The 26,927-nt window shown below is 45.3% G+C and overlaps 1 protein-coding gene across 4 annotated transcripts in view; it reads right to left on the bottom strand.

Annotated features, from left to right (window-relative positions):
• Positions 1-1,015: 1,015 nt before the first annotated feature.
• ano8b (anoctamin 8b) overlaps positions 1,016-26,927 on the bottom strand; it is a 35,914-nt gene continuing 10,002 nt past the window's right edge. For 2 of the 4 annotated variants that reach the window (XM_069186216.1, XM_015365572.2), the window contains 16 exons: positions 22,087-22,197; positions 21,244-21,376; positions 17,508-17,646; positions 16,960-17,056; positions 16,110-16,226; positions 15,296-15,423; positions 14,486-14,647; positions 13,971-14,123; positions 13,294-13,420; positions 12,333-12,388; positions 11,942-12,016; positions 8,773-9,510; positions 7,709-7,900; positions 7,016-7,147; positions 6,526-6,636; positions 1,016-6,200 (listed from right to left, as the gene is read on the bottom strand). In XM_069186216.1, the coding sequence (XP_069042317.1) occupies positions 5,538-6,200; positions 6,526-6,636; positions 7,016-7,147; positions 7,709-7,900; positions 8,773-9,510; positions 11,942-12,016; positions 12,333-12,388; positions 13,294-13,420; positions 13,971-14,123; positions 14,486-14,647; positions 15,296-15,423; positions 16,110-16,226; positions 16,960-17,056; positions 17,508-17,646; positions 21,244-21,376; positions 22,087-22,197 (3,134 nt within the window). In that variant the 3' untranslated portion in view covers positions 1,016-5,537. Of the gene's footprint in view, positions 6,201-6,525; positions 6,637-7,015; positions 7,148-7,708; positions 7,901-8,772; positions 9,511-11,941; positions 12,017-12,332; positions 12,389-13,293; positions 13,421-13,970; positions 14,124-14,485; positions 14,648-15,295; positions 15,424-16,109; positions 16,227-16,959; positions 17,057-17,507; positions 17,647-21,243; positions 21,377-22,086; positions 22,198-22,349; positions 25,302-26,339; positions 26,776-26,927 lie in introns of those variants that run through there. The other 2 variants (XM_015365573.2, XM_015365574.2) reach the window with 2 other exon arrangements.

A 26,927-nucleotide genomic window follows, 5' to 3' on the forward strand; every position in this document is an offset into this window, starting at 1 on the left:
AAGTTTAAAGCATGGCTCTAAATCTTTACATGTAAAAAGACATGTCGCACCTTTAACTTGCAGGGACAGAAATGAGTTGGTTCAATGGTTTCTGTTTCATGCATTTGAAAAGTTGACCCTTTTATTTTAATTGGTGAATTTAGTTTTCTTGTTGTTTTTTTGGGAAACAAATCTATTATTAACTAGTTTACTAGTTACTATGGCTGCTGTTGCTTCATCAAGGTGGGGCTGCACATTGGTGGTGGTGGTGGTGGTGGTGGTGGAGGGGATCCCCATTACCTGTAAAGCGTTTTGAGTGTCCAGAAAAAGCGCTATATAAGCGTAAGCAATTATTATTAAAACAAGAAGTGGCACTGCCGTCTTCCTCAGCCCTCTCTCTCCTAGTTCTCCAGTATGCCGTCAAACCTAGTGTAGCAATAACTTTAGTATGAATCGAACCGTGTGATAGACATGGATGGGTCTGGTGTTTTTTTTTGTGTGTTTATATTCCTTTGGGTTTACGGTTTCATATCTTAGCTCTTTTAAATAAAATTGCTCTTACTAGTGTGAATGGAAAATGTGTTCTTAATGCTAGAAGCGGACTTTCAGACTAGACCAATTAAAGACAAAGTGCACGCATGCTAACTAGCTAGTCCCTGGGATGGAATATGTCCTGCAGGGAGACGTAAGCGGTTCAGCCTAGGATGTGTTTTGAATGTCAATACGATACAAATACAAAGCAGTCCTCATTCAGATGTTTTTAAAGGAATCGTGTACAGTAAGTCACTTTTCTCAACCTTTGAGGTTGATGCTGGCTGATTGGATAAGGACCAGTTGTCCCACAGATGAGAACTGGCTGTGTGGATGCATACACCTGCCTTTCAAGAGCAGTACTGGCTTTGCATCATAATGCAATCATTGTCCAGATCATCAGTCCCATTTTCTTTCAAATCTCGTTTCCCTATTTAACGGAGCACTCCTTTATTTACCTGTTTTATAAATTAACTGGGCCCAGAAAAAAAAAATCATGAATACATTTATATATGGGAGAGAAGAAGAACTTTTTAAAATTGTTTTATTTATTATGTTGGCAGATTTTACAAAAATATGACAAAATAAATTAAAAGAAATAAATAATCCCATTTGTTTTCTCCTTAAAAGAGCCCTGTACAGTTCTCTTATACAGCGGCCACTTGGAAGAGCAAAGGATGTCCACATGGGTGACACTGGAAAATACATTTGGGAAGGGGTTATATTGGGAAGCTATACTTTGCACACATGACATCTCGCCCCTGAGCTTCTGGGTATGTACCCACTGAGTGTTTAATCTTACTAAGAGCATAATCTCCCATTTGCTGCGATAACAATAGTTCCCAGGGCTTCCTAATTGCAAGCCAACCACAACCACAGAGGCGTCACTTTTTCTGTCCAGCCTTCTCAAACCTTACCTCTCACCAGCCTTCACAGCTGCTGCCACTCCAACTCCTTCTTCCAGGCTGATGATGCAGTTAAACACTGTTTACACTTAATGGACATGAGAAGCGGCTCAGGCCCTTCAAAAGTCAGATGAGTGCTGTCTAACCCAGTCTAGTTCACAGTAGCTGAGCTCAGACAAAAGTTCACTCAACTAATCATCGTTTATGTAAAAAAAAAATCTTATTAGTAGTACGACACATTCCCTTAGTTTATTGCATTAATTAAGGCCTCCGCAACCATCCTTTCTCCCATTGCTACAAGGTGAAGTGATAAACGCTCTGTCAAAGAAAATAAAAACAGCCTTGTCAAGCTCCAGCTACTGTTCCAAGTGTGCATGGGCACTGTGCAACTCAATGCAATAATTAACTAATACTCACTACGCTGCAAAAGCATCCTACATCTGTGTGCTGCAAACTGCCTGAGCTCACAGAGGGGTGAAACCCGTTGCTGAGTGCAAATAAAATTAATGTCCCAGAGCAATGGTGGTGAAGTCACCTAAAGAATTTCAGCCATTTCCTGCAACATCTAACGATGGAATTCTGACAGTTTTATAGGATTTCCTAATTGATGAAGGGAGTATATACCTCCTTAGGTGGGCAGGGGCTGGGCAGTGCCAGTATTGGAACTGGAAACTACTGCAGGAATTGTGGTCTTCAAAAAATCAGATGCCAGTCAATGCCTCTGATTTCTGGAAATTGTAGACATCAGTTAGACATTAGTTGCTTCTGCATCACAACTCGTGGGTCCTAGATTCACTTTATACTTGTGGAGTTTGTATGATCTGTACGTTTGTGTGTCTTTCTCATCAGCAAAAGAAGGCGGCAAGTTGGCTAGGTTAATTGGCATCTCTTAAATCATCTAATATGGGAGAATTCATGTCCAAGTTGGTTGTTGCTACTGCAGCTAGTACTGGCTATGGGACGATAGAACAATGGAACTAAATTATCTCAATGGGGCAATGTGCCTCTTCTCATTTGTAATTTTTCCGATGTACCAAAGCAAAACAGCTTAGTGGGTATAAATTGTTTTGGCTGTAATCATACAATGGTTAAAAAAAGGAATGCACTTGAATTTTCATAGTATTAAGACCAGGAACTACAAGGAAAGAATGAATACGTTTGGCAAATCCTGTTGTACAGAAGCAGAACACTTTTCCAGCTCATCAATTTTATAGTTTCTCCTTTGATTGTCACATAATCAGCACTGCTGTCTACCAAAACAAAGGGCTCCAGCACTCAAAGACCTTGTCGTTCCTGCCAACGACACTAAAACACCTTCTGGTCGGACTCGAAGAGATGGGAGAGAAAACTCTCCAGGACTCTAAATGGTAGACAGGCAGAGATCTGGAAAGCTGATCGATCCCATGAAGTCAGTCAGAGCTCAGCTGTAACAAAAACCACAAGACACTGTGACTCCCTGTGACCAGGCGTTTAGTCTCCTGCTCCAGTGGAGACACAAGTGATGTGCCCTTCCTGTGTCTGCATTACCTAACAGAGGTGGTACAGTACCGAAATAGCTCCTGCTCATGCAAAGTACAGTACGTCATACGTCTGTATGTGTTTTACTATTATTATTGCAGATGTTATTAACACAAATTCCTTCAATGGGCAAGACTGGTAGTGCATAGTTCAGATAGAAATTTCACAATGGTCTTAATGAGATTAAAGGAGAGAGAATGCTTTTTATTATACAGCTGGTTAGTTTTCTTAACCAGTGCTACTGAAAACTATGTCAGATTGAGCTGCCTTGGCCTTGCTTGGCCCATGCTCAACAGCTCTGCAGCCACCTTGAATGACAGCAGCTTCTTTAAAATTTCCGCACTTACAACAGACCACGGACAGACCTCCTTCTCTCCCCGTGCCTGGCTTTGAAATCTTCCAGGTGCATCCTTAAGGTTTAAAAGCAGAAGATTTAAAATTGTAACTTGGCGCCACCACCTGGACAAATCCCAAACTGCTCCTGGTTAAAAACATTGTCCCCTTTCACCCCTTATGTAAAAATTAAAAACAACAGAACAAATAAATATAAAATCTAACATATATTCCATACAGAGAAACCCTCAAGACTTGCTTCTCAGACTTCAAAATCCCCTTCTAGAAATTTCTACAGGGGGAAGAGAGGATACTATTGAATCCAACAGAACTTCAGAAATGGTAAAAATCTTACATAATGGCCCCATGCTTTTTCCTTGAAGCTATACACACAGATTTATGGCTCTGTACTTAATTTAAAAATCCCTACCGGATTCCTGGTTTTGGTCTTGCTTTGGCAAATCACTGATTGAAAGAATGTTCACACAATAAATTAAATTGCCTAAAAACAGAATTCATAAATAATCCCAGCACCGAGATGTCAAAACAATGATTTCTTTTCTAATTGCTCACAATGTCCAAGACACAAAAAAACATTAAGATTTTTCCAGCTTTTGCATACATGATGAGGCAGGCTGGTGTTTCCCCCTGCTGGTATATTCTAAACCTCTCCCTCTGCTAGCAGGGTGAGTGGTTAGTGCAATCGTTTTTTTTTCTTTGAGCCATGCATGAAAATGGAACTCCCACTCCCACCTGTCTTTGCAAGCAAAATGCAGGAAATAATAGCGGTACCTATGGAAACCTCCTACGGCTCAATCCAATCCCACACCCTCAACCTTGCTTATGCCCCAACTGGTTTATACCGGACAATATCCGAGCTTCAACCAGGAAGAATTCAATGCGTGCAAGAGTTAAGACACCCAGGGTTCAAACACTCCATGGTTTGACATGGTCCCTGTTTGTTGCCATACCAACAGCTGACCCAAACTTAGTTGTGGTCCTATGTGGACCTCTTTCAAGGCTCTTGTGAAGCTCCTACAGTTGTTTTCAATTTTAAGTTCACATCATTCAACTAACAGATTTTTAACTCTATTAACTAAGGAGTTCCAGCAACAATAAGACTACAAATGCCTCCGTTTTGTTGCAGGAAAGACAATATCGTCGGCACACTTTCCCGTTCCAAAACCTGCATGACCAGTGTAGTCATCTGACCCCCCCCCCCACACAGCGAGCAAGTCCCAGTCTCCTGCATCACAGGCGCTCTCCCTCTTTCAACACTGGGACTGAGTGGAAGTCACACAGACACACTGCTCAATGTGGAGGAGTCCAGTTCACCTCGCTGCTCTGCCCAAACCGTGCCCAGTTACAAAAAGCTGATGTCTAAAGTCCCCAGGTTCTAGGTTTGGGACCATAACAAGCCTTTCATTCTTAGAACACATGAATATGGTTTTTTAAGATATTCATAAAGATTATATACCTGTATAACTCATTTGATACTGCAGATTTGCTAACTACTTCTTCAGTCTGACATTCAGTCCCAATTTTGTAGTTCCAGAGAAGGGCTGAGAAAAATCGTCTTCACTCATTCTGTTGCTTTCCTATTGAAGAATGCTGCTGTCAAAGATCTGGGAGAAAAAAATGAAAACTTTCCAATTATAATATTGTTTAACATCCTCCAAAATCTGCACATTAAATATGGATGGGTCTATTTCCAACAACAGTGCTCTAAGCTTTATTCTTAGTAATTTTTGGTGTCCCACCTTATTTTTATACAGAACATTTTAGATTTACTCAGTCTCAGTAATATTAATTCCGAATATTAATTGTATTAGTAATATTAATTGCAACTGAGATTCAGCATTTCCTGAGCCTTCATCTCTTTACTAAGACATCAGCATTTTCAACTGGAGCTCCTTTCCTGCAGCAGGCCAGGGAGAGACGCTAGCACCCTGCAGTCTGCAGGACACTCACATCCCCTTCCGGCTTTGCTTTTCCAAACGGCTTGTGAACTATAGGAAACGCAGGTCATGCATTCCTCCTCGTGTCGCAGGACAGTGACAGTGAGGACGGGGGGGGGCGGGGGCATTATCTTTTTGGTAGGGCCTTCTGCATCCTAGCAGGCTGACCAATCACTGACCATCTTCTGACCGGCCGAGGCCCACTGACCTCGCTGCTAGAGCTGGCTGGAAAAGAGCTGGGATTCTTCCTCGCTAGTGTCTCAACTGAGTTTTTAACAAAACAAAACGAAACGAGATGCGTCCACGGGCGGCCTTAGATCTTGGGGCCGGCGGATTCCGAGTCCGTGGAGTGGCCGTTCTCCCCGTCTCCGGTGGGCAGCTCGTCCGGCGCCCCGTTCAGGTCAGATTTGGTGGGCAGTTTCTCTGGGGGGGCGTCCGTGGACCTGGCCTGGGCTCCATTGACGCAGATGGCGGCGCCCCCTTCCGACTTGCCGAAGTTAAAGAGTTTCCCTGGGTTGAAGGACTTGGTTGGGGACTGAGACCTTTCCTGGCCGGCGGCGGCGGCGGCGGCGGCCGCTGCCTCCTTCTTGGTCTCGGGGGATTTGAGGAACTTAAAGCTCAGGAAGCCGGGCAGCTTGGGCTCACTGCCCGTGGGCGACTGCGGCGAGCGCGCGGTGCCCGACGCGAACTTGCTCTGCAGGGGGATGATCTGCTTGAGCTTCATGACGTTGTTGTTGGCCAGCAGGGAGCTGGGCCGCTTGGGCTTGTCCGAACCCTGGCCCCCCCCGCCGGGGCGCGTCTTGCCCCCGTGGCCCTTGTCGTGGTGGTGCTCGGCGCCGCCCGCGGGCTCGGGCCTCCCCTCGTCCCGCTCCCTCTCCCGCCGGGCCTGGTACTCCGCCTGCCGCTGCCGCTCCTCCTCCTCCCTCTTCCTCCTCTGCTGCTGCTGGTAGTGCTGCTGGGCCTGGCGCTCGTGCTTCTGCTCGGGGCAGGGACACACAGCAGCGTCACCGCCTGCGGCAAGCCCGCTGGGCTCCAGGGCGGCGCCATCGCGACACCCTCATGCCGTTACCCCTGTGCTTCGGGTATGGCCACACTAACAGAGCTGACAAGCAGAGTGCAGGAGGGATGACAGCAGCCACACTGAACTGGCCTCATGGTCCTAAACCCCGGTGTCCTGGCCAAACTTCCCCCTGGCCTTTACCCATCATGGCCCCTAATAACCCCCATCTCTGAACTGGCTTCTTCACTCTGCTCTCCTCCCCACTGAGAGCTGGTGTAAAAAAAAACCCCCACAAACGTACCTTGAACGCCTCCCTTCGCTGGTATTCCAGTTTCGCCATCTCGTCGGCCACCCAGGAGGGGATGTCAGGAATGGCGATGTGGATGATGTACTTCAGGAGCATAGCGAAGTGCTGGAGAGAGAGGGGAGTGAATGAGAGATGGGCAACACAGCCTGCTTCGCAGCAGGGAAACACCCAGGCCCCGGAGCTCAGGTGGTACTTTGTTTCTTTATCATTATATGAAGAGCCTCATGCATATCTCAGATCTCATAAAGATGCTGTGTTTTATGAAATGCTTCATCTCATTAGAATCAGTTCTCACTGACCAATTGGGTTAAATAGTGGAAACTGCTGAAAACCTTTTCCCCCCCCCAATTCCAGCAACATAACCGGGTACCCTCTTTTTTTGCCTGCTAACAAAAGAGATCACAGCGTACCGCCACGGTACATTGGGAGACACAGCCGACCATCCCTACTCATCAGCCTGTGCAGCCCGAGGGGAGCCCTGTACCTCCAGGATGACAATGGAGATGATGGCCATCTCGGGACTCAGCCAGGGGAAGAGGCGCTGCAGCTGTCCACACTGACCAATCAGGTAGCAGTTCACGATGATGGCGATCAGGCCCATGGCCTCCATCACGTTCTGCAGAGACAGAGAGAACACGTGACACCTGCCTGCGCGGCAGTGCAAAGCACAAACCACCGAGACGGCTTGTCGTCGCTTCGGGAAAAAACAGCAGCCGAGTCAGTGCCGGCATGTCAGTGTTGAGAGGGTCGCTATGAAATTGGTACACACTTGTTCTGCTGAAGCTGCAATATTTTAGAAGATGGACATTTAGAACTGGTTTGAACTGGACTGGAAGAATGCTGGACACAAGGGCTACTATGTAATTCTACACTGCGTTAGATAGGAATGCATGCTACGAACCTAAGTAACCAATTGTGTTAAAAATTGTGATCTTTGGCAAATAGGGGAGAAGGAAGATGTGCATGATTCTGGAACACTGCCAATCTGATCAGCACAGGGAAGCATGATAGATAACAGAAAAATGTTTAAGGACTCTTCTAGTTTAATTACTTTGAGAAAAATACACCGAGCATCTCTTTTAGCTTCCGAGACGGACTCCTGACTGTCTTTCAGGGGGAGGCGGGAAAACTTTCTCCAACATCAGCCAGGGAGGTTTCGTGTGTGCCGGACGCTGACCTGCCACTGGCCGATGCTCTCCACGCGCTGGCCAAGGGGCCGCTGCAGGCCGGTGCACAGCTTGAAGGCGTCGCTGCGGATCTCGATGATGTTGTTGATGAGGGCGCACATGGCCGCCAGCGGGAAGGCGGAGGAGAACAGCACCACGTAGCCGAACTGGATGAACATCTCCTGGTAGTCCTGGAAGGTGTCCTGAAGACAAACCCCATATCACCAGCGCGCTCACAGCCATCCAGCCATATATTTTCCAACCACTTTATCCACAGGGGAGCCGTTGCCTATCCCAGCAAGCAAGAGGCACAAGGCAGGGTACAGACAGGATGCCAGTCCATTGCCAGCTCACAACACTCACACCAGGGCCAGTTTTCCCAGTAGGCAAATAACCTACCAGTATGTCTTTGACCTGCGGGAGGAAATGCACACAAACACATACAAACTCCATGCAGATGGCACCCCAGGTCTGGAAATGAACCCAGGATGCAGCACTGCAAGGCAGCAATGCTAACTACTGTGCCACCCTACCAGCACACCCACACTTCCTAATCTGCCACCCAACCATTCACACTGCTCTTCGGTTAGGTCAATTTAAGCAGACATGCCCAATAAGACTTCATTATTATCACATAGAATTCAAAATATTTCAAGCATCTGCTAATCCCCGTTTATTCTGTGAGTCCCTAGCATTCCAAAAAACATTGCAAACGATGATTCATAGAACAGATCTCTCCATTTATGATCTAGTACAAGTATGATCGATAAGGCCAAGAGAACACAAGAGCTGTAGCTGTGTTTTAGCACGTGCTGTTCAGGGCCTCCTTAAAAGGCAATTGCCACCTAACGAAATGAATGATGATGAATGTATAAATTGTAACATTATTTTTGCAGTAAATCTGGGTAGAGAAACAAGATCTAGTCTCTGTAATTGCATTTGCAATAATGGCAAAACAACTACACCACCAGACAGATGTGGCAAATACATGTGACCAGCTTTGACCGACTGGTTGTTAGTAATAGCCCTGAGAGCCCTGCTCAGAGCTATGACCACACGCAAACTCCTCACCCACCTCGTACTTCTTCATACAGCTCTCGATCTCAGCCTGAGTGAGGGGGGTGGAGTAGTTCTCCTCTGGGGGGTCGATCCAGGACTCCCTCTTGCTCTTGCTCTCCTCCCTCTCGGCGCCCTGGCCCCTCTTCCTGTTCCGAAATGAGATGGTGCTCTCAGGCGCAGCCGCTAGGGGCGCGCTGATCTGGGGCTCCCCCGGCGTCTCCCTGGTCTCGGGTCCCCCGTTGTCATCATCATCATCACACATCTCGAACACGGAGGAAGGATCCATGCCCTTCTCCACCATTGTGGGGCTCCCTTCCTCCAGGAAGCTGTCATCTACCTGTGTCACTATGGCCCCAGCCTTGCGGTCCACCTTCTCAATGAAGCTGACCTTCCGCAGCTTCAAGCCGCAGTCGATGAGGCTCTCTTCTTCATTCTCTCCCTCGCTCTGCCTCTCCTCTTCCTCCTCCTCCTCCTCCGGCACGCCGCAGCCCCCGTTCAGACACTTCTTCTCTTTCTTCTCACTCACCGGCCCGCTCTGCGGCCCCAGGCCCTGACCCGGCGGGGCCTGTTCCGAGGGCGAAGCCTGGGCCTTTCCTGCGGCCAGACGCCCATACTTGAGCAAGGCAGACAGGACGAGGTCCCACACGGCCCTCAGCGTGAGCTCTCCCAGCTTGTGCCTCTCATAAAGATAAGGCTGCAGCACCTCTTTGATGTTCTGGAGGAACTGGCGAATGATGAGTAGAGTGGCCAGCATCTAAAAAAGAGAGGAACAAAACAAAATAACAACGGATATCAACAGCATCCAAAAGACCACTTCAGCACTACCGCGAGAGGGCTCTTTAATATTTTGTAATAATTTAAAAACCGTAAATGCCAAGCATTTCTTGTTTAAAAGCTGCACAGACCATTTTGAAGTTTGAAGAAACTAACAATTTCAGCTCACTACAGGCATTTTTTAATTCCATATACACACTAACAAGCCTTAACCATACATTCATTTAGCTAAATTCAGCCATCAACAAGCATCAGACACTGTTAATGGCATTAAGATTTCTAACACTAAAGGGACTCAGCTGAAGAGACTCAAGTACCCAACACATAGATTGCATTCAGGCTCAAGGCACACTGCTTCTCTAAGCACAAAGCACAGCAAACCAGCTCAGACGTTCAGATCTAAAGGCAACAAAGACAGGCTTTTGTGTTACACAACAAGAGCAACTACTGCTAGTCCTCACAAAAATCACTGCAAGGCATTTAAAAACAAAACACTACAGGGCTTGTCAAAATCTTAGATGTAGTAAGGCAGGCATTAAATTAGAACCTCATTGAATTTGAAAAGACATTATAAGTCTCTGCCCCCTAATGTATACGATGAACTGCTATTTAAACCTTTGCATGAGGGGCTTTTCTTGACAACCTGTGATAACCATATACTGTATACACCGGGACAAAATGTGAGAAATGTTACCAATTAAAGTTCAAATGCATCTTACGAGCCCTGAAATGCTCCTAAATTGATACACACAGGAAGTGACATCATCAAAAGGGGACCCCTTTTCAATTTCCTCAAACTGTACCTATCTTTTGGAGTCCTGTGTGGGGGGAAATCAGGGTCTAGTGGACAAAAAGTCCCCGCCTCCTCTTAAAAATGACAGTGAACCAAAAAGAAGATACAGTATCAAAAAAGAACAACAAGTGAGCAAAATCCACTCAAAACCTTTGCATTCTATTTCAACTGCTGGTTTCTCCAACCTGCAGGAGAAACGTGATGAAACATGAAAGGTGACCCTGACAGCGCTCAGCAAGAAAGTGCAGGGCAAGCAGACCTTAGGACAATATACAGATTTACAGTGGAACAAGAGGCAATCAGGATCTGCATTAAAATATTAAACACAACCCAAAAGACTCCTTTTCATCTCTCTCTGCCCTTCCAAACCATGCTCAGACTTGGCAAAGACAGATGGTTATTACTGCTTGGCGTTTGTGAGCACTAGAGAGCATTCCAGTGGAATACTGAATGCTGCCAAGCTCAGCGAGCAGGCGGACAGACAGAGCAAGCAGGTGAGCCTCATGCTGGGGCCCTGGAGAGGGGAGACAGGCTGGCCGTACTTTAGACCTGCAGTGGGACTGGAGGACTCTCTTTGGGAACATGAGCAGGAGCTGCAGCCTGAGGAGGAGGAAAGGTAGGAGGTTCTCTTTGATCTGCCTCAGAAAGCTCTGGGACAAGAAGACCAGCAGGAGCTTGGAGAGGGCGGGGGACAGGGCGGAGAAAGTGGACAGACGCATGGACAGTCAGAGCGAGGGACAAAGGAGAAAAGAGGTGAAGGACAGATCAAGGTGGAAATCAAGGTTCGCTGATAAATCCAAAAAGTGTCATAGTTTCTCACAAAAATCCCAAAACTCCTATGTTTATGAGCAATACGTTTACAGCAGTGACTAGATTTAAACTGTCAGACTCAACAGAACCTGTGAGCTCTTGAAGGCTAGTTGGGTTCAATTAATTGGTCACCCAGTGCTAAACAGAGAAAATAAAGACACATCTTGAAAAAAAAAGGATGATAAACAAATCGACCTACAGTATCATTTTAATGATACAATGGATAAAGTCCTTCTAATGGTGAAAGGAAAAAAAATGAACCCTGGAATTGCACTATTACAAAACTCAGAACCGAAAAATAAAAGTTTTTAGGTTTGTGAAGACCTAAGAAACGCCATCAGAATGTCTCAACCATTCTGCGATAAACACCTCATTGATACTCACGTGGGATCAATAACATACAATATCGGATAAACTGTATCGGATGCATACTCAAAACACGCAACCTTGAAGTGGAGTCAGGGCTTTTTCTGCATGTAAATTTGATATATTTCATCTGTTAGGCTGCACCTAACAGATAAGCAATCATTGAGATACCAGTCCACAAAGACAAGCAGGATCTACCATTATTTATAGACTTAAGATATACAATAGCAGACATATTGTTTACATGTTTGTGTTTTTGGTACAAGATTTGCACTACATGCGCACCATAATAGCTGCTAGGTGAAGCTCATGGTGCTGCTCAGAGCAGTATGAATATATATTTATTAACTAACTTGAGAATAAAGCATAAGCACCCCTCCTTAAAGCCCGACTCGCATGTCTGATCCTAATGGAAGAGCTACCGGGACTTTGTCCCTCTCACCTCTTTCAGGCGCTCCATGTCTTTGAGGTAGAATCCAATGTAGAAAAGGCTAAGGTAAGAATTTACAAACTGAAACTGCAAGAGAAGAACAAACAAGCAGTGGTTATGATCGAGGCAAAGTGACGTCTTGCAGCTCTTGCAAAGTCTTACACTTCAGATTGTCGCTTCAAAGTGGTTTCAGACAAATCCCAGCAATCACATCTGCTGACAAGTTGAACGAGGTTTTGCAGCATGAAATATCAAAGTTGTAGTGGGATTTTATTGGAATTTTGCATTTTTTGTAGGAAGTCCAAGGTGAAATTAGAGGTGTAGCATTCCAGGTTTAATAACTGCAGCATTCGGACAGCTAATTTCTGCTCGATGACTTGACCCGTGGAGAAAGGAAACTTACTAGAACAATTTTAATGATGAGATTTTTCTCATAGGCACTCTGGAGTCGGTAGTTTTCTGAAACGAGAAAGGAGAAAAAACAAACTTGAGAACAAAATGAAACGTAAACAGGCCCATGATGTGTGATCGGTTTGTTAGGAGCTTGGTAAAGAACCTCATGAAGCCACTGCTATGAAGGTCCCAGGCAATAACCCACCAAACAAATTAGCCGACAGTCTTTTCAGCCTTCCTCAGTGTTAAGATCACTTTATTGGCCATTTACAATTTCTTGTACTAGGAATTTGTCTTTTCGCATTCCCCAGCCTGCTCTCCATGAGACACACAGACAGGGAGAGAAGCTTGGGGTCAGAGCGCAGGGTCTGCTATTGTACAGTGCCCCTGGAGCAGTTGGGGTTAAGGGCCCAACAGAGTAGGATTCCTCTGCTGGCCGTGGGATTTGAACCGGCAACCTTCCAGCCACAGGCGCAGATCCTTAGCCACAGTGCCAACGCTCCACCCCTGCTACCTACTACTCTAAATATCATCCAATTCTGGGTCGCAGGAGAGCCAGTGCCTATCCCAGCAAGCAACATGCGAAAGGCAGGATACACCTAGTATGGGACACTGGACACAAACACAGGCCTACACTTTCACAGTTTTCCCTGAAGCCAATTCTTCTACCAGTAGCTGGGGTATCTTTGGATTGTGGGAAGAAACAGGAGCACCCAGAGGAAACACGATGAGAACATACAAACTCCACACATTTAGCACCCCAGGTACTGAACCCAGGGCCCCAGATGCGAGGCAAAAATGCTAACCACTGCACCACCAAGTCACTCACACTCTGAATAACTCCTGCTCAATGTTCTTGTAAAACATGCCGTTTACTTAGATTAACAAGTGTGTGTGACTAACGTCAACCAACAACACAGGCCACTCGCCTCCATCAGCCAGAATGAAGGAACATCAGGAACATCACCCACCCATATCGTTGAGCCAGCAGGCGATCTTCCTGTACACCTCATCACAGGCAGTCACAGTGACGGCCAGCATAATCTTGGGAATGAACCTGGCAAAACGAGGAAGCTCCTTGACCCCCATCACAAACTCCTGGGGAAGAGAGACTCATACAGGATCACCGGCACCGAAATACTAGCAGCTACAGAGCCTCTCCTGGCTGGGCCAGTGCTCTCTAATGTCAAAAAACCATGGCCGGTTGAACACATTTCCTGAAGGTTAAACGTCCATTTGTATTAAATTGAAGCTACATAAGGACGAGCCCATCCCAAAACATGTGTTTGATACACATACTGTAGGCCACTGTCATACTTATTATTTTCATGATTGTGCTCATTTCAAGAAGAACTGTATATGAATAAGCTTGATTGAGATACTTTCAAAGAGCTAGTCAATCAGTATCCTATACAGGACACCAGAAGAAGGCTCCACAGCCAAAACGTTGTGTTTCTTTTCTTTTCAGCATGGAATAGCTGTTGTATACTGTTGTTCCTTAGTATCCCATATAGGTCCAGTGTGATTACAGGTTTCCTAACTCTGAGACCTCATGGGCTGAAGAGAGATTACCCACTGACTGGCGCTTTTGATGACCTCTTAGATGGTCAACTGGTTGATTGATTACCTGGAGGAGTACTAGACTGACCTGCAGTTCGAAGCAGATGAGCATAGCCAGGAAGACAAAGCAGAGGCAGAAGAGGCAGACTGGTAGGCTGACCAGATACTGGAACACCATCCTCTTCCAGGGAGGGTAGTAGAATTCCTCACAGCCTGTCACTGGGCTGCAGCGTTTCACTCCCTGACAAACACAGCACAGCCCACACTGGGGCATTTACACCCAGGCACATCCTATAGACATTACACTGACATACATGAATGCAAACAATCTCACAGAAAGAGCCAATTAAGGTTACATTACAGGTTTCTTACACATGATGCTCAACTTGTTTGCAACCACCAGTCAAGAGCAGTAATCACTCAAAATCAAAGGCACTGTTTAAAAAAGCGGAAAGCCAGATCTATTCACACTCGCTTATCCTTATAGCTCATTCCCCTTTTCTCTTTCACACAAAATCAATAAAGCTTGCACGCACACTGACAGGTGGAATAGTCCACTCATACTGCCACAGACACGCACAGCAGCATGACAGTCTGCATTACCCTGAACTGTGGGCGGGGCTCCTCTAGGGACTCTGCAGGCGTGTCCAGCGTCCCCCACTTGTAAGCGAGCTCTGCCCCCCTGCGTTTCCACCTCTCCAGGAAGAGAGTGGCCCAGACGACGTTGAAGAGGGCGAACACCACACTGCAGATGTCACGGCTCGTCTGAAACACATGACCACCCACAGCACACAGAAAACACATGGTAACCATCCATAACTACAAAGAAAAAAATGAATGCATCAGGGAATCCAGGTGTGCAATGTTGCGAAACAAGCATGTTTTTCTTGTGGTTTCACACAGGCAATCCTATAATATACCTGCTTCTCCCATCTCTTGCATTAACCTTGTCTAGGAAGGAAGCGTCCATTATGCAAGGTGTCCACTGCCTGTCCATTTCATTTATAAACTGAACTTTTATCATGCCAGCTTTAGGGGGGGAAATCCTGAATGCACATTCAGGTTTTGTTTTTCAGATAAGCTGAAAAAGTGAAGTGCATTTAAAATTGAGAACACAAGGTGCTTCTTCTTACACACAGGGGTTGTGGAAATAAAGAGCATTCCACATGGTAGAAGCTGTTATCCTAGCTCTTTTCAAAAGAAGCGTCTGGGTGAGATCCTTGAGTCAGCTTGCCACTACAACCAGACAAGCTAATATCAAACACCACTGTCTCATCTGTAACCTTTTTACCGTTCATCAAGCATATGAAGAAAAGTGACATCTTTAGGACCCAGGATGAGATATGCAGTACAGTACCATCTCTATGGCAGAAGGGCAGGCTCTTTCAGAGTGAAGTGGTACGTGGCCCTCACCTGGTCTGACTCCGTTAGCATCCACAGCACAAAGCCAATCACAGCTGGGTAAAGCATGGAGGTGGTGTAGAAGCCCAACCAGGCGAAATACATGGCAATCTTCACCCCAAAGTAATCACAGATATCGTCTGCCAGGCCAGAGGTGACAGAAAGAGGCAAATGAGGGGAGAGAAACAATCCACAGTATCATCTGCTTTGATCCTGAATGCCACAGAAACAATTTAAGGTCTCCTCTCATTGTGTATTCTCATTGTGCACATCTTGTGTATTCTTTTAGTGTTGCTGTCTTTCTGCAAATCTCTTTGAGAAGCCACCTTGTAAGGCGCTATATAAAATAAAGCTTTTAGTATTAATAATAATAATAATAATAATAATAATAATAATGAGCTTTTATTCAGGGTCTTGGGACACAACAGTACTGGACAGAACAATGGCGGCCTGTTGCATGTGCTGTAGCTCCTAAACCAGCGATGGCTGGATATATACAAATATGTGAGTGGTCGGAAATGCTTAACTAAGTTCACAAAGCTCATTGTTAACATGAATGAGCTATTCAGCACAGCCTGCACAAGTGAAGGATGTATGAAATGTTTAAAATGACAATCTCCCCCCTGAAAGCACTATGTGTCAAGGCCAAGGGAGCCAGCTCAAGCTAATCATACATTTCCAGCATGGAGACCTCCTGAACTGTGGAATCGTCTCACAAGAGAAAGGCACGTGATCGCAGCTCCTTCCCTCGCCCACAGACACGCTGTCCCGGTGTGCGAGCACAGCAGGCCACACCCTGAAGACACGGGTCTTGAGGAATACTGACCCAGGGGCTGTTTCTCGCAGACTGCCTGCACCCAGGACTTCATCAGCTGACTGAGGATCCTCTGCTCGTGGAGGGGGAACACCTGCTGGATGACGCCCCTCGCACTCAGCTCCGGGACTGTGGCACAGAGGAGGAAAGAGGGCAGGGGGTGTTTCAGTGTCATGCAGGTACTTTTTTCTGCCTATAAAAGCTGGACACCTCCTCTTGAAGTTAAACTCGAATTGCCGCTAATGACACTTTGCCTGATTTTAGCACCTTGGGTGCACTCTCACATACAAAATGGCTAAGGCCCATCCTGCCACTAATTCTGTTTATGCAAAAAACGTGATGCACATCTTCCAGTTTTCCCACCAATCACTGCATTCCACAGGCCTACACCCTGCCCATTTCTTCTGCTCTAGTCACTTGCGGCTATCCTCCTCATGCTATCCCTTCACTATCCTACTTTTCCCCGTTTCCTTCCAGGAATTGTGCAATACAATACAAATTATTTATATAGTGCCTTTCAGAGCCAGTCGAGTCAAGGCTCTTCACATGGTGTCAAGAGGCAGATACAAACAAAATAAAAGGATGAGCTAACAAAAGACCGTAAGAAAACTCACGTAATACTGAATAAAGTGGTTTAAATAACATCTGATCAATATATACAATCAGAAAGCTAAATAATAAATATAGGTCTCAAGCCTCGATAGCCACTATGAGTGAACCTCTAACGTGATCAAGCAGAGAATTCCATAGCTGCTGAGTTTCACCCTCAGAATACAGACTGGGAGACGAATCAGACTTTAAACGGAAGCAATGGGAGTTTCACATATAAATGGGTCTTTGCTGATCAAAAAGCGCCGCTCACTGATTGGCTGCCCCTCCAGGAAGTGGATGTTGTGCAGGGCTTCTCCTTGCTTGGCTCTCAGGTTGTCCAGCCAGTACTTGATGATACTCTGACGTTCCTGTGAACAGAGGACATATCAGAGCAATATCAGAGCGCACGCATGCATGCACACAACTTTCCAGCTTGTAAAACCAGTTTATTTTCCTGTGGAGGTTTACAGGGGACTCCCTGGCTTGTCCTGAAAGTATAAACGGTGCAGGGTTTTGATTTTGGGGGACACCTGTGAAACATGATGAGACAGACTTCCTGTCAGAGCGTGAATCACACATGAGGTGTGAAACTGTAACACTTAACTGTGCCACAAATCCATCAGACTTTCTCACTTAAAAGTTCCCCAGAATTAAAAAAAAAAACTAACAATTAACAGCATGAGATTCGTGAGATGTTACAATATTACTATTTATTGTATTGTATTGTATATAGGTACAGCCTGTGTCAAGAGGCTACTCGTTTGGCTGTCCGCGTGACTGAGGAGGGTGAAGGGAGGCGGGTGGCAGCCGGTGTCTCACCTGCGAGGTGAAGAAGCACAGCTCGCTCTCGATGTTCTCGTAGATGTAGTCCTCCTCACAGGAGAAGCAGCGTGCCCCCCCGCCGAACTCCGGTTTGACGGCCTTGCGCAGCCCAACCTCCTCTGCGCCGCGCAGCAAACTGGGGGGAGTGGAAAGCAAGCAGGACTTCAACACAGTTTCCAGCCCACCCTGCTGGCTCGCCTCTACCCACCTAGGTGATCAAGGCAATGACACGCATAGAGAGCCAGAGACCTGCAGATCCTTGGTTTCTGTGACCTGAAAGCACGTGGAGTCAGTAAGTGAACCCCTCAGGTCTCAGGAAGGGATTCCCAGAAGAGGGACCAGAGCAGCACTCCCAGTACAGGCCCAGGTGGCGCTAGTGGGAGTTTGTCATGTTACCAGCTCATTCGTTAAAGGGTGATGCTGAACCAGCTGCCAGAGGATCAGCTGGCCAGCATCTTCTTGGTTCTTTGAGCACCGGCAGGTTCGTAGCGATGTCACTGAGAGACACAGAGCCTGGCCAATCAGCACTAGCTCTCCTGTAGGGCACTGTAGAGTTTACAGTGAGTCAAACGGCTGACTCTAGATCCGTAGCTTCTAAATTATTTATTTTCATTGAGAAAGAAATGGTAACCAGACATACAGTAACATAGGATGAAAAACAATGGCTGAAAACTACTGATAAAATGCCTCATATCCCTATTTTACAGCTAAAAAGAATTTAACTTTTCTTCTGACCAAAAACACTAGTGTTTGCTAAATACCTGATTTTATATGATGTGCAAGTAATAACATGGACACGCAAGACTAAAATTATTTTGCAAGGAGTTTATTAAGAAGTTGTAATAATCACTAACATAGGGTGAGGCTCTTGATCCAGGTAATTCTACTGGGGTGGATTTTTTTTTTAAAGTGGGACTGTCTTGTGTAAATTGACAATGACTTCCTGTCCAGAATTTGTGCTGTTTTCACCTGTAGGGCATATCGTGCTTGCTCCCTCGCCCGGCAACAGTGAGAGAATACCACAGCTCACGCTGGCTGTTTACCATCTGTTCTACCTCTGAAACATTAACCAATCCCCCTCCAGAGGCTGTTTTTCTACAGCTGTGCCTGAAAACAATGACATGTGCAAACCCTTCTGTGTAAGGTAAATAGAACAATGGCTGGAAATAAAAACCTAGCTCTTGCATGCCTCTTGTGATGTTAACGGACGAGCAACTTCGAAAGTGCCCACCTTGGCCTCAATCTATTTTATTTAAAAAATAATAAATAAATTATAATAAATCGCATTGCCACACATCTGCAAATGCTCCCTCAGGCAGCCTTAGAGAGTCCGGCACAATTCACTAACAGCGTTTTTAAATTTCATGTGGAACTCAGTGCAAGTTCTAAGTTTAATCACTCTAGGCAATCAAACTATTAAACAATTTAACCTCCACCCACATCTGTTATTTTTTCTCGTGTCTGCTGCGATATTGAAAAAGCTTTCTTTTCAGATCATCACTCTTAATCAGAGAGGTAAACAGAACACATCCAAAGCTTTCACAAAGGGAATAATCCAGTTACCAGGAATTCTACAAAATGCAAACACCTGAGTCAGCAAGTTTAAGCTTTAAATAGGTTGAGGTGTCCCAGTTAAAAAGATATATGGTTAATTTATTCTTTTCCATTATTGTAATTGAAAAAAAACCTTGGCTGGCTATTAATCTGAAGGAGTGCCACATTGCCAAGACTTGATCTGCCTTAGAAGGAAACAGTTTATAGCCCTAATCTTGAAGTTGACTTTATTTTCAATGGTACATCGCTTTGGTCTCAGAATAGTGGGGGTTCATGGATAGACTGAACAGCAAGGTTAACCATGAAACAAACAGAGCATGACATTCACTGCAGGCAAACTGTGGGCAAATTGCCCATCACACAGTAAATGAATTAGATGGGCAATTTGCCCATAGTTTGCCCATGGGGAAAACAAGGAGAGAGGAGCTTAAATGGCAGATGAATGAGTAGAAACGGCAGAGGGAAAGGGGGTTTCTGAAAGTCCTGGGTTGCCTTCCAAGGCAGCAAAGTCATCATTTCAGAGTTGCATAAAGGAGAAGCCTGGAACATGAGCCAAACTTCGCCTGCAGTCAAGGCGATGTGATTGGCAGCCAGTGACAGGAAGAGCTGATTTGTCTCCGCTGATTGGGCAGCGAGTTGATCAGGCAGTGAGCTGGATTCACCAGCTCTCTCCTTGGCCTGAGACACCTGGAGCGAATTGCAAGAGCCAGAGTGAATGAAGATAGAGTACGTCACTCTAAAGAGCACTTTGCACTACAATGGCGATCAGGTGAAGTCAAGACCTCATCAAGTACTGGATGAAAAGGGACCACATCCTCAAGCACAAATGATCCACCCCTTAATGATCCACTGACACCTAGAACCTAAACATCAATTTAAAAATAGGTACCCGCCTGTCTTTCAGCATTTGGCTGTGCTAGATAAATACCCTGCCTTTCTTGTAAATACAATAAAAACACTTTCCCATTTTGCACTGCCTTTCCTCTTTCATTCAGAGGCTGCTGTCATCTCTCCCTTTTCCTTGCATAACAAGCATTCATAAAATGGAAAAGAAAACTAACACTTTTTTATTAAAACTAGCACTTTTTTTATTTAAAGCACAAAAGGCCCTTAACAGAAATCAGTCACAATGGAGCATGGTCCTATGCATCCTCCTGGGGGACAGGGGGTGTGGCACTGCTGGTATTTTACAAAGCTCTGATGTAGAATTCCCTCCTGGGCTGCTAGTGCACTCAGTACAGAAATCACTTACTCCTCCCTGTACCACTCCATGCCTCATTTGCCTTAATTCAATTGTGCAGACAGAAAGGAATTGGAGGGTTTCAGGCGCAGCAGACTTTAGCAAAAAGGAAAACACTGGAGATTCTTAACAGCTCAGGAAAAGTCAATTCAGCAATCTAGAGCCATGTGCTGTCCCCGTGTCTCTGCTACCCCAATGCCTTGTGGGAATTCAATGTCCATGTTTCAGCACCAGCTCAGTCTTCAAAAGAAGGCACTGATGTCTAACATACTAGAAAGCACTACCTTATACAGTAGCTACATTCTTGTTTTGAGAAATGTGCTGCAAATGAGGCCTTTTGGAATTTTTATGTATGAAAGATGTTGGGGCTCCTTCACCAGGGAAGGAATGGCACTGAGAAAATAAACAAGATGTAGCGTTTGACAGGAGCACTTTCCAGCCCTATCCCTCCCCTGAATCACAGATTGACACATACTGTGACTCTCATTGCAACAGTCATGTTCAGGTTAACTGCCGATCCCTTTTGAACAGTGAGTCACTAGAGCTCAGACCAGGAATGTGGGAGGGGTTCAGTAATGTTCACAGGTACTTAAGGCTTAGTGTGGAAAAAGGCAGGTAAACAAGCAGTGTGTGTCTGGAACGCCCATGTGAAACAATTACACTCAGTGACTAGACAGGCACACCTGTACTGATACAGGGCCTGTGCTACACATACATCCTCAGAACACACCATTGCACTGTACATCATAAAACTTTAGCTTTGCACGTCTCACATTAGACTTATTTTAGTACTCTGCTTGTTGCTGACCCTGGCATGTGGCACTGTACCATTTGCCCTCTCTTCCTGGTTAGCTGTGGAGTACCAGTTCCTCTTAACCCCTCCCACAAGCCACCAGCCCCCCCGCCCCCAACCCCGCCCCCTCCAACCCAGGGTCTCACTTCTCATAGGTTGCCGTGACGAAGAAGGCGTAGACGCGCGTGTGCTTGTGGTGTCGAACCTGGATGATGAGCTCCGGGATCCCCAGCCGAATGTGGTTCAGTAGCCATAGCAACGTGTGGTCATCCGTGGTGTCTGCAAAACGTAAACAGGGCAGAGTAGGAGTCTTAGTCGGAGCTCCCCGCAGGATAAGTCAAGTGTGGTGCGAAGGACACCCTCCTAATTAAAACGGTTCAATTAAATAGAAAGTGAGACAGTCATCCAAAGTGGTTTGCCGTTCCATGTTTTTGTCACAGTTTGACGACCATTAACTTATACTGCAGAATGGTACTTGACAAAACAGCTATCAACCAAAAACTGTAGATTTGTTTGACGTAGTAAGTAAAAGGTACTTATTTTGAAAGGAACACATGGACAAATGGCAACGGTCTAGTTGTTCGGAGAAATCCTGCATCCGAAAAAGATATGACTTTCATTTAGTGCTACATGTGTCGAAACCAAAGCTGGAATCTCATTCCGCCGTGCCCTAGCATCCTGTATGCATGTCTGACTGCATGCATGCAAGTGTGAGCCATGTCACTTTCAGCAAGGAAAACGCAGAGACAAAAGCAACACCATGAAATCAGACCCTTTCAGGCCAGAGAGCCACAGAGGTCTTGTGTGCAGAGAATTCAAACAAGATTCAAGAAGGAACAAGAAGGAGAAGCAATGGTTAGAGAAATGACAAACCATGAAAGGTAAGGGGTGTGAAAGAGAAACGGAAATAGAGTGGGGAACACAGAAGAGGATATGGAAATGTACGGTGAGAAAGAGAGACTCTATAAAGAGGACCTCCTTCACAGCACCTGCAAAAGTCATTAAGACGTCACAGTTCTCCGTGGGTACAGTCCTCATCCAGGATTTGTGGGACATGATGTAACGGCCAGCCTGCAGGAGCTTCTTCCCAAACAGCTTGTCTGCGGGGGGAGAGAGGGAGACCGACAGAGACAGTGCGTCAGGCAGCCTGCTGAGGCACAAAACAGTGTCATGCGACAAAAATGACCAAGGGCCCAGCCAGGGCATTTCTAGTGCTGTCACCCCCTCCTCCTCAATTTTAAATGTCACCCACCTGAGCTCTGGAACTTGAGAGGGGCGGGCAGCTGTGCTTAACCCTTGTTGTTCCAGGAGAGGCTACGGTGCCCAGAGAAAGGATCTGCTAATAGGAGGTTCCCCTAATTGAACATATAACTTAAAACGGTTTACTCCAGAAGGCTTTTAATGACACCTATGTAAACATAACTGTATAGATTTAAAGATTTTAAACGCGTTTTGTTTTTCAAAGTAAAAAAAAAAGCGGAGATGGTCTTTAACCGTTCTGCCACAGTCAGTGTTTTGCAACACTGAATGACAAACACTGAGCTTCATTTCCCATAAGGCCGTTCACTCCATACTGCACACAAATCGCGGGTCTGAAGACCGGTGAAACAGCTGCAGAATGCAGATAATTTTACAAGAACATGTCCAGGGTGGAGCAGAGAAGGCTCCAAAACTTATACCTGGAGAGTTTTCAGTTGATGTTTGTGAAAACCGGTGTGTGAAACACATTGAGAATAATCACTGAGCTGTGCCTTCTGCAGCGGTCCCTGCCAGCACCTCAGAAAGTGGGTTATGTCCCAGCATTCCAGCAATCTTTTGGGTCAAGTGCGGCCTTGTGAAGAAAAACCCAAGGCTTATTGAAAAAGCAGAAAGGGAGGAGAAAAAAGATGGAGTACCTTAAGAGATCGTACCAGAACAAAGGCTAACATAAGGCCACAAACAGCCGCATGCAGTGACCAGACACACAACAGATACTGTATATGCAGGCATTGCTTTTTACTGCCGTTATAACATAAAAATGTCTACTTGAGTCCAGACCAGTAAGCATAACACACAGAACACATGATATAATAAGCAAACTCAACTGCAGCAAAGTACATCATTTCATGACTGAGATGTTTGAAATATTAGCAGTATTAGAAATAATGTCTAAAATAACTTTGAAATTAAGTGTGGGAGGCTTGAGTTGTAGTTCCAGTTAAAAAAAGAATCGTGCATTGCTAGTTTGTAATTGCCCGTGTCCGTGTCGGATTCCACAGTTAAAGTTAACCTTAAAGCCACACAGGTATCTCTCAGTAATGAGGCATCCTGAAATGCAATTTGTCTTACACGTACATGAGCAGATTGCTAAATCATTCAGAGCTGTACTACATGTGTACTACAAGGGCTGTACTAAAAGACTTTAACAACAAAGAAAAGCGAGAAGGAATGTATACAGTATGTCAAATGGCAGTCAGATCTTTAAAATAAAAAAAAATGCTGTGTAGCTTTAACTGATCCATCCTATATGCTAAATACAGTACGTAAGTGCTACATAAAGTACAGTACAAACCCTGTCATTTATTGTTTCCATATTAAACCTGCATACTCATACTCAGTTATTTTAGAATTATTTTTATTACCTACTGTACATGTGACCTACCTTTTCATAAAACTCCTCTCTGTTACGGGATGATAAGAGTTTGGCTTTTTTTTACCTGGTCTAATACCTCTCTGACTTTGTATTGTTTTTTACAGTTAGTGGAAAAACCTCTCATTTGAATTCGATTTTCTTGATAACAAATTTCCCTCCGTCTCGGATAAAAAGGAATTGGCATTCAATATTCGCTTCATAGCACTTCAGTTTGCCACGTCTAAATCTCTCACAGAATGCAGCACAGCACAAAAAGTAAAGCCTTCATGCAAATTGATTAAGTACTCAACACAGGTCCATCATGGATGAAGCTGTCCCAGCCACGTCATTTCGTTTTTCAGACGTGTGCCAATGCACCTACAAAGTCTCTAGTCAGGAAACTCTGAATAAGTGAAGTTCTATCACATGATCTTTGGTAGGAGAATTCTGCAAACTTAGCAGAAAGAGAGAAAATCCGCGAGGTTGGTCTAAGAGGGACTGGAGCACAGAACTTGAAAGCCAGCTGACTATGATGTGGGAAGGCCCTCTTCCAAAATAAGGCCAGTTTTCATAGTGATCACAGGGTGTGATCAATGGCTTCGTCTGGTGTCGTTTCTCAGCTTGTGATGCTGAGTTATTAAAAGCACACAGTGGCAGCAGTAGCCTTTTTAAACGATAAGCTGGTATAGCCTGACAGGCGTGCACTGTATGCAACACCACCGTGTCTGATGCAAGGTGAGGGCAAATGTGCACCACTGATGACATGGGGTGGGAGGGGCCGACCTTATGACAGGAGTGCTCAGCTCTGGAGGGTCTGTGTGCCTGCAGGTTTTCAAAGTCTTTTAAAATAAGTAGCACTTGAGGAGCTAGGAGAAGCTATTAAGGAGAAAGCCAGAGGTTTAAGCAGGTTGTTGCAGATACTGATCTGCAGCACAGCCCATGCAAGTGCCCTGCTAAGCTCTGCTGTGGATGCTGATGAGCTGCAGGAGAGCAATAGTTAAGCTGATCTGCAAGGAGCTCTATCTGTGTGGTTCACAAGCACAATATGAATGCAGAATATTCTTTAGGGACAGACATGCTCAATCAAGCATCACACGGCTACATTTGTAAAGAAACAATGATGCACATTTATAGTTAAGACGTAATATTTGGAATAACTGTTTCCTTGGATATTTTCCAGCAAATTAAAAAAAAAATTACTCTTCTTTTTGACTGCAGCTAAACATGACATGCCTAGTCATGCCTAAGTAATAGGATGATCTATACAGCACTGAAAATAATTTTAACTTGTAACTCTGTTCTTATCAGAGATACAAGATCTGTTCTTTCGTGCTTGAAAGCTGATAGTGTCTTTGAGGTTTCTGATATGTTCCCTCATATATTATACTCAGTGTACTTGTTGTCCAGAATCTGTGTGCCAGTGCTAGTCAAATATGGACATTATATAACTGTACTATATTTAAAAGAAGTATAAGTGTAATGGCTACAAGCAGGGCCTAGGAGGGACAAGATCTGCTTGATAACCTGATCTGTACCAGGACTATGGCTACTGTAAGTAGCACTGATTTGATGCATTTATGCTTTTTGTAGGATTAGCATGAGAAGACTTCTAGTTACACTCTGAAGAATTCAAATCACTAAGGTACAGTACACACAGCAGCTACAACTACAGCTCTGAGCCGTATTGCTCCGAAGGAGAGTATGCAATCCAAGTGCATTCAGACAGTACAGGTCCCATCTCCAATCCTGGCCATGGAGGGCCGGTATGCTTACAGGTTTCAACCCCAGCTAGGCTGTTAGCAACCTGAATCAGATCACTATTTGCTTAACTGGACCAGTTAAACAGCTTCTCCCAGCTCTGCAGGTAGTGGTGCTTTAAAGAGACAGAGAAACTGACTGGCCCGAAAGAGGGTCAAATGATAAAACCAGAACTCTCTCAGATTCTGTCCTGGACCATTTTTGTCTCCTCTTCCATTGTATCAAATATAAGGGTAACTCTATGTAGGCAGGCTGGTTTAAAAAACATAGAATATGATACCAAATAAACACTGCATATAAATACTGCATATCAGAACTGAGCAACTTCACTTCCACCTTTAGAATCAGCACATGGTACAGACAGCCTGTACAATGACCAACTGTTTACCTGGGCAACCGAACAGCTCACACTGTAATGCAGTCAGAAATAGACCATTGCACACAGCCAAATTGCAGCTATTCCCCTACTTTTGCTTTCATCTTAATTGGAACACAGGCACATCGCTCCTGAATGACACGTTAACCACATACTGCAACCTGCTGTGGTTCTTGAGCATGCACGATGTTCGCTCTGCATCAAGCCCTCGGATGCAGATTTTTTTTTGCAAACAGAATCCCATCCCCAGAAGAAAGATGCATTTTTAAGAACATCACCGCACACGGCAACTGCAGCTGCAAACCCACACACGCAGGCTGACGGAGGTAAAACTGAGCCGTGGCCCTCCCCGCCTTCCCTTCCTCTCTCCGAGCCTTTTCGATCTCAAGCCCAGCTGCCCTCCATAGATCTCCGGGATAGCCTCCGCCCCTCTCTGTAACCCCCCTCAACCCCTCTCCTCCCCTCCTCCCACCCCGCCAGCAGCTGCATTCACAGACCTGTTATCACCAGGATCGGATACAATCGCCTCTCTCATGGGCTCGGCAAGCAGCGCCTCCCTCCCTCCCTCTCTCTCTCCTGGTTTCTGTGCTTTCTCCCAGCTCCTCTGGGCACAGGCTGCGCCAATAGCCTGGTGGGCAGAGAGACTGATCCACAATAAGAGCACTGTTTGTTTCTCCCAGCAGGGCCCGGTGTTGTGGGCACTCTGCTGTTCCAGCAGGGTGGCTAGACATCTGCTGGCACCAATCGCTTCTTTCCCCTCTAATCATTACATCATCATTAATACACCATCTGAATTGTGATCATTGCCACGATGATCTCTTCTGAAGAGCTCATTTCGTAACAGTTACTGCGTATCTTCTCACACAGCTTGTCAATAGGCACTGTACTACCCGGTACTTTTTTTTTCTGTGCTTATGACTTAACCTTAGAATTGAAAATAGCAGCTTTAATTTCAATTACAATCCACTATCGCTCTTTAGAAATGCAGGAAGTAAAGACAGCTTAGGTTTTTAAACTATGTTGCTTGTGATGTTAATTGGATGTTTCTGTTTTCTAAATAAAAACAAAGAAGAAGTGATATCAAC

This window comes from Lepisosteus oculatus, chromosome 29 (genome assembly GCF_040954835.1).
Source record: "Lepisosteus oculatus isolate fLepOcu1 chromosome 29, fLepOcu1.hap2, whole genome shotgun sequence".
In the NCBI taxonomy this organism is placed as follows: Eukaryota; Metazoa; Chordata; class Actinopteri; order Semionotiformes; family Lepisosteidae; genus Lepisosteus; species Lepisosteus oculatus.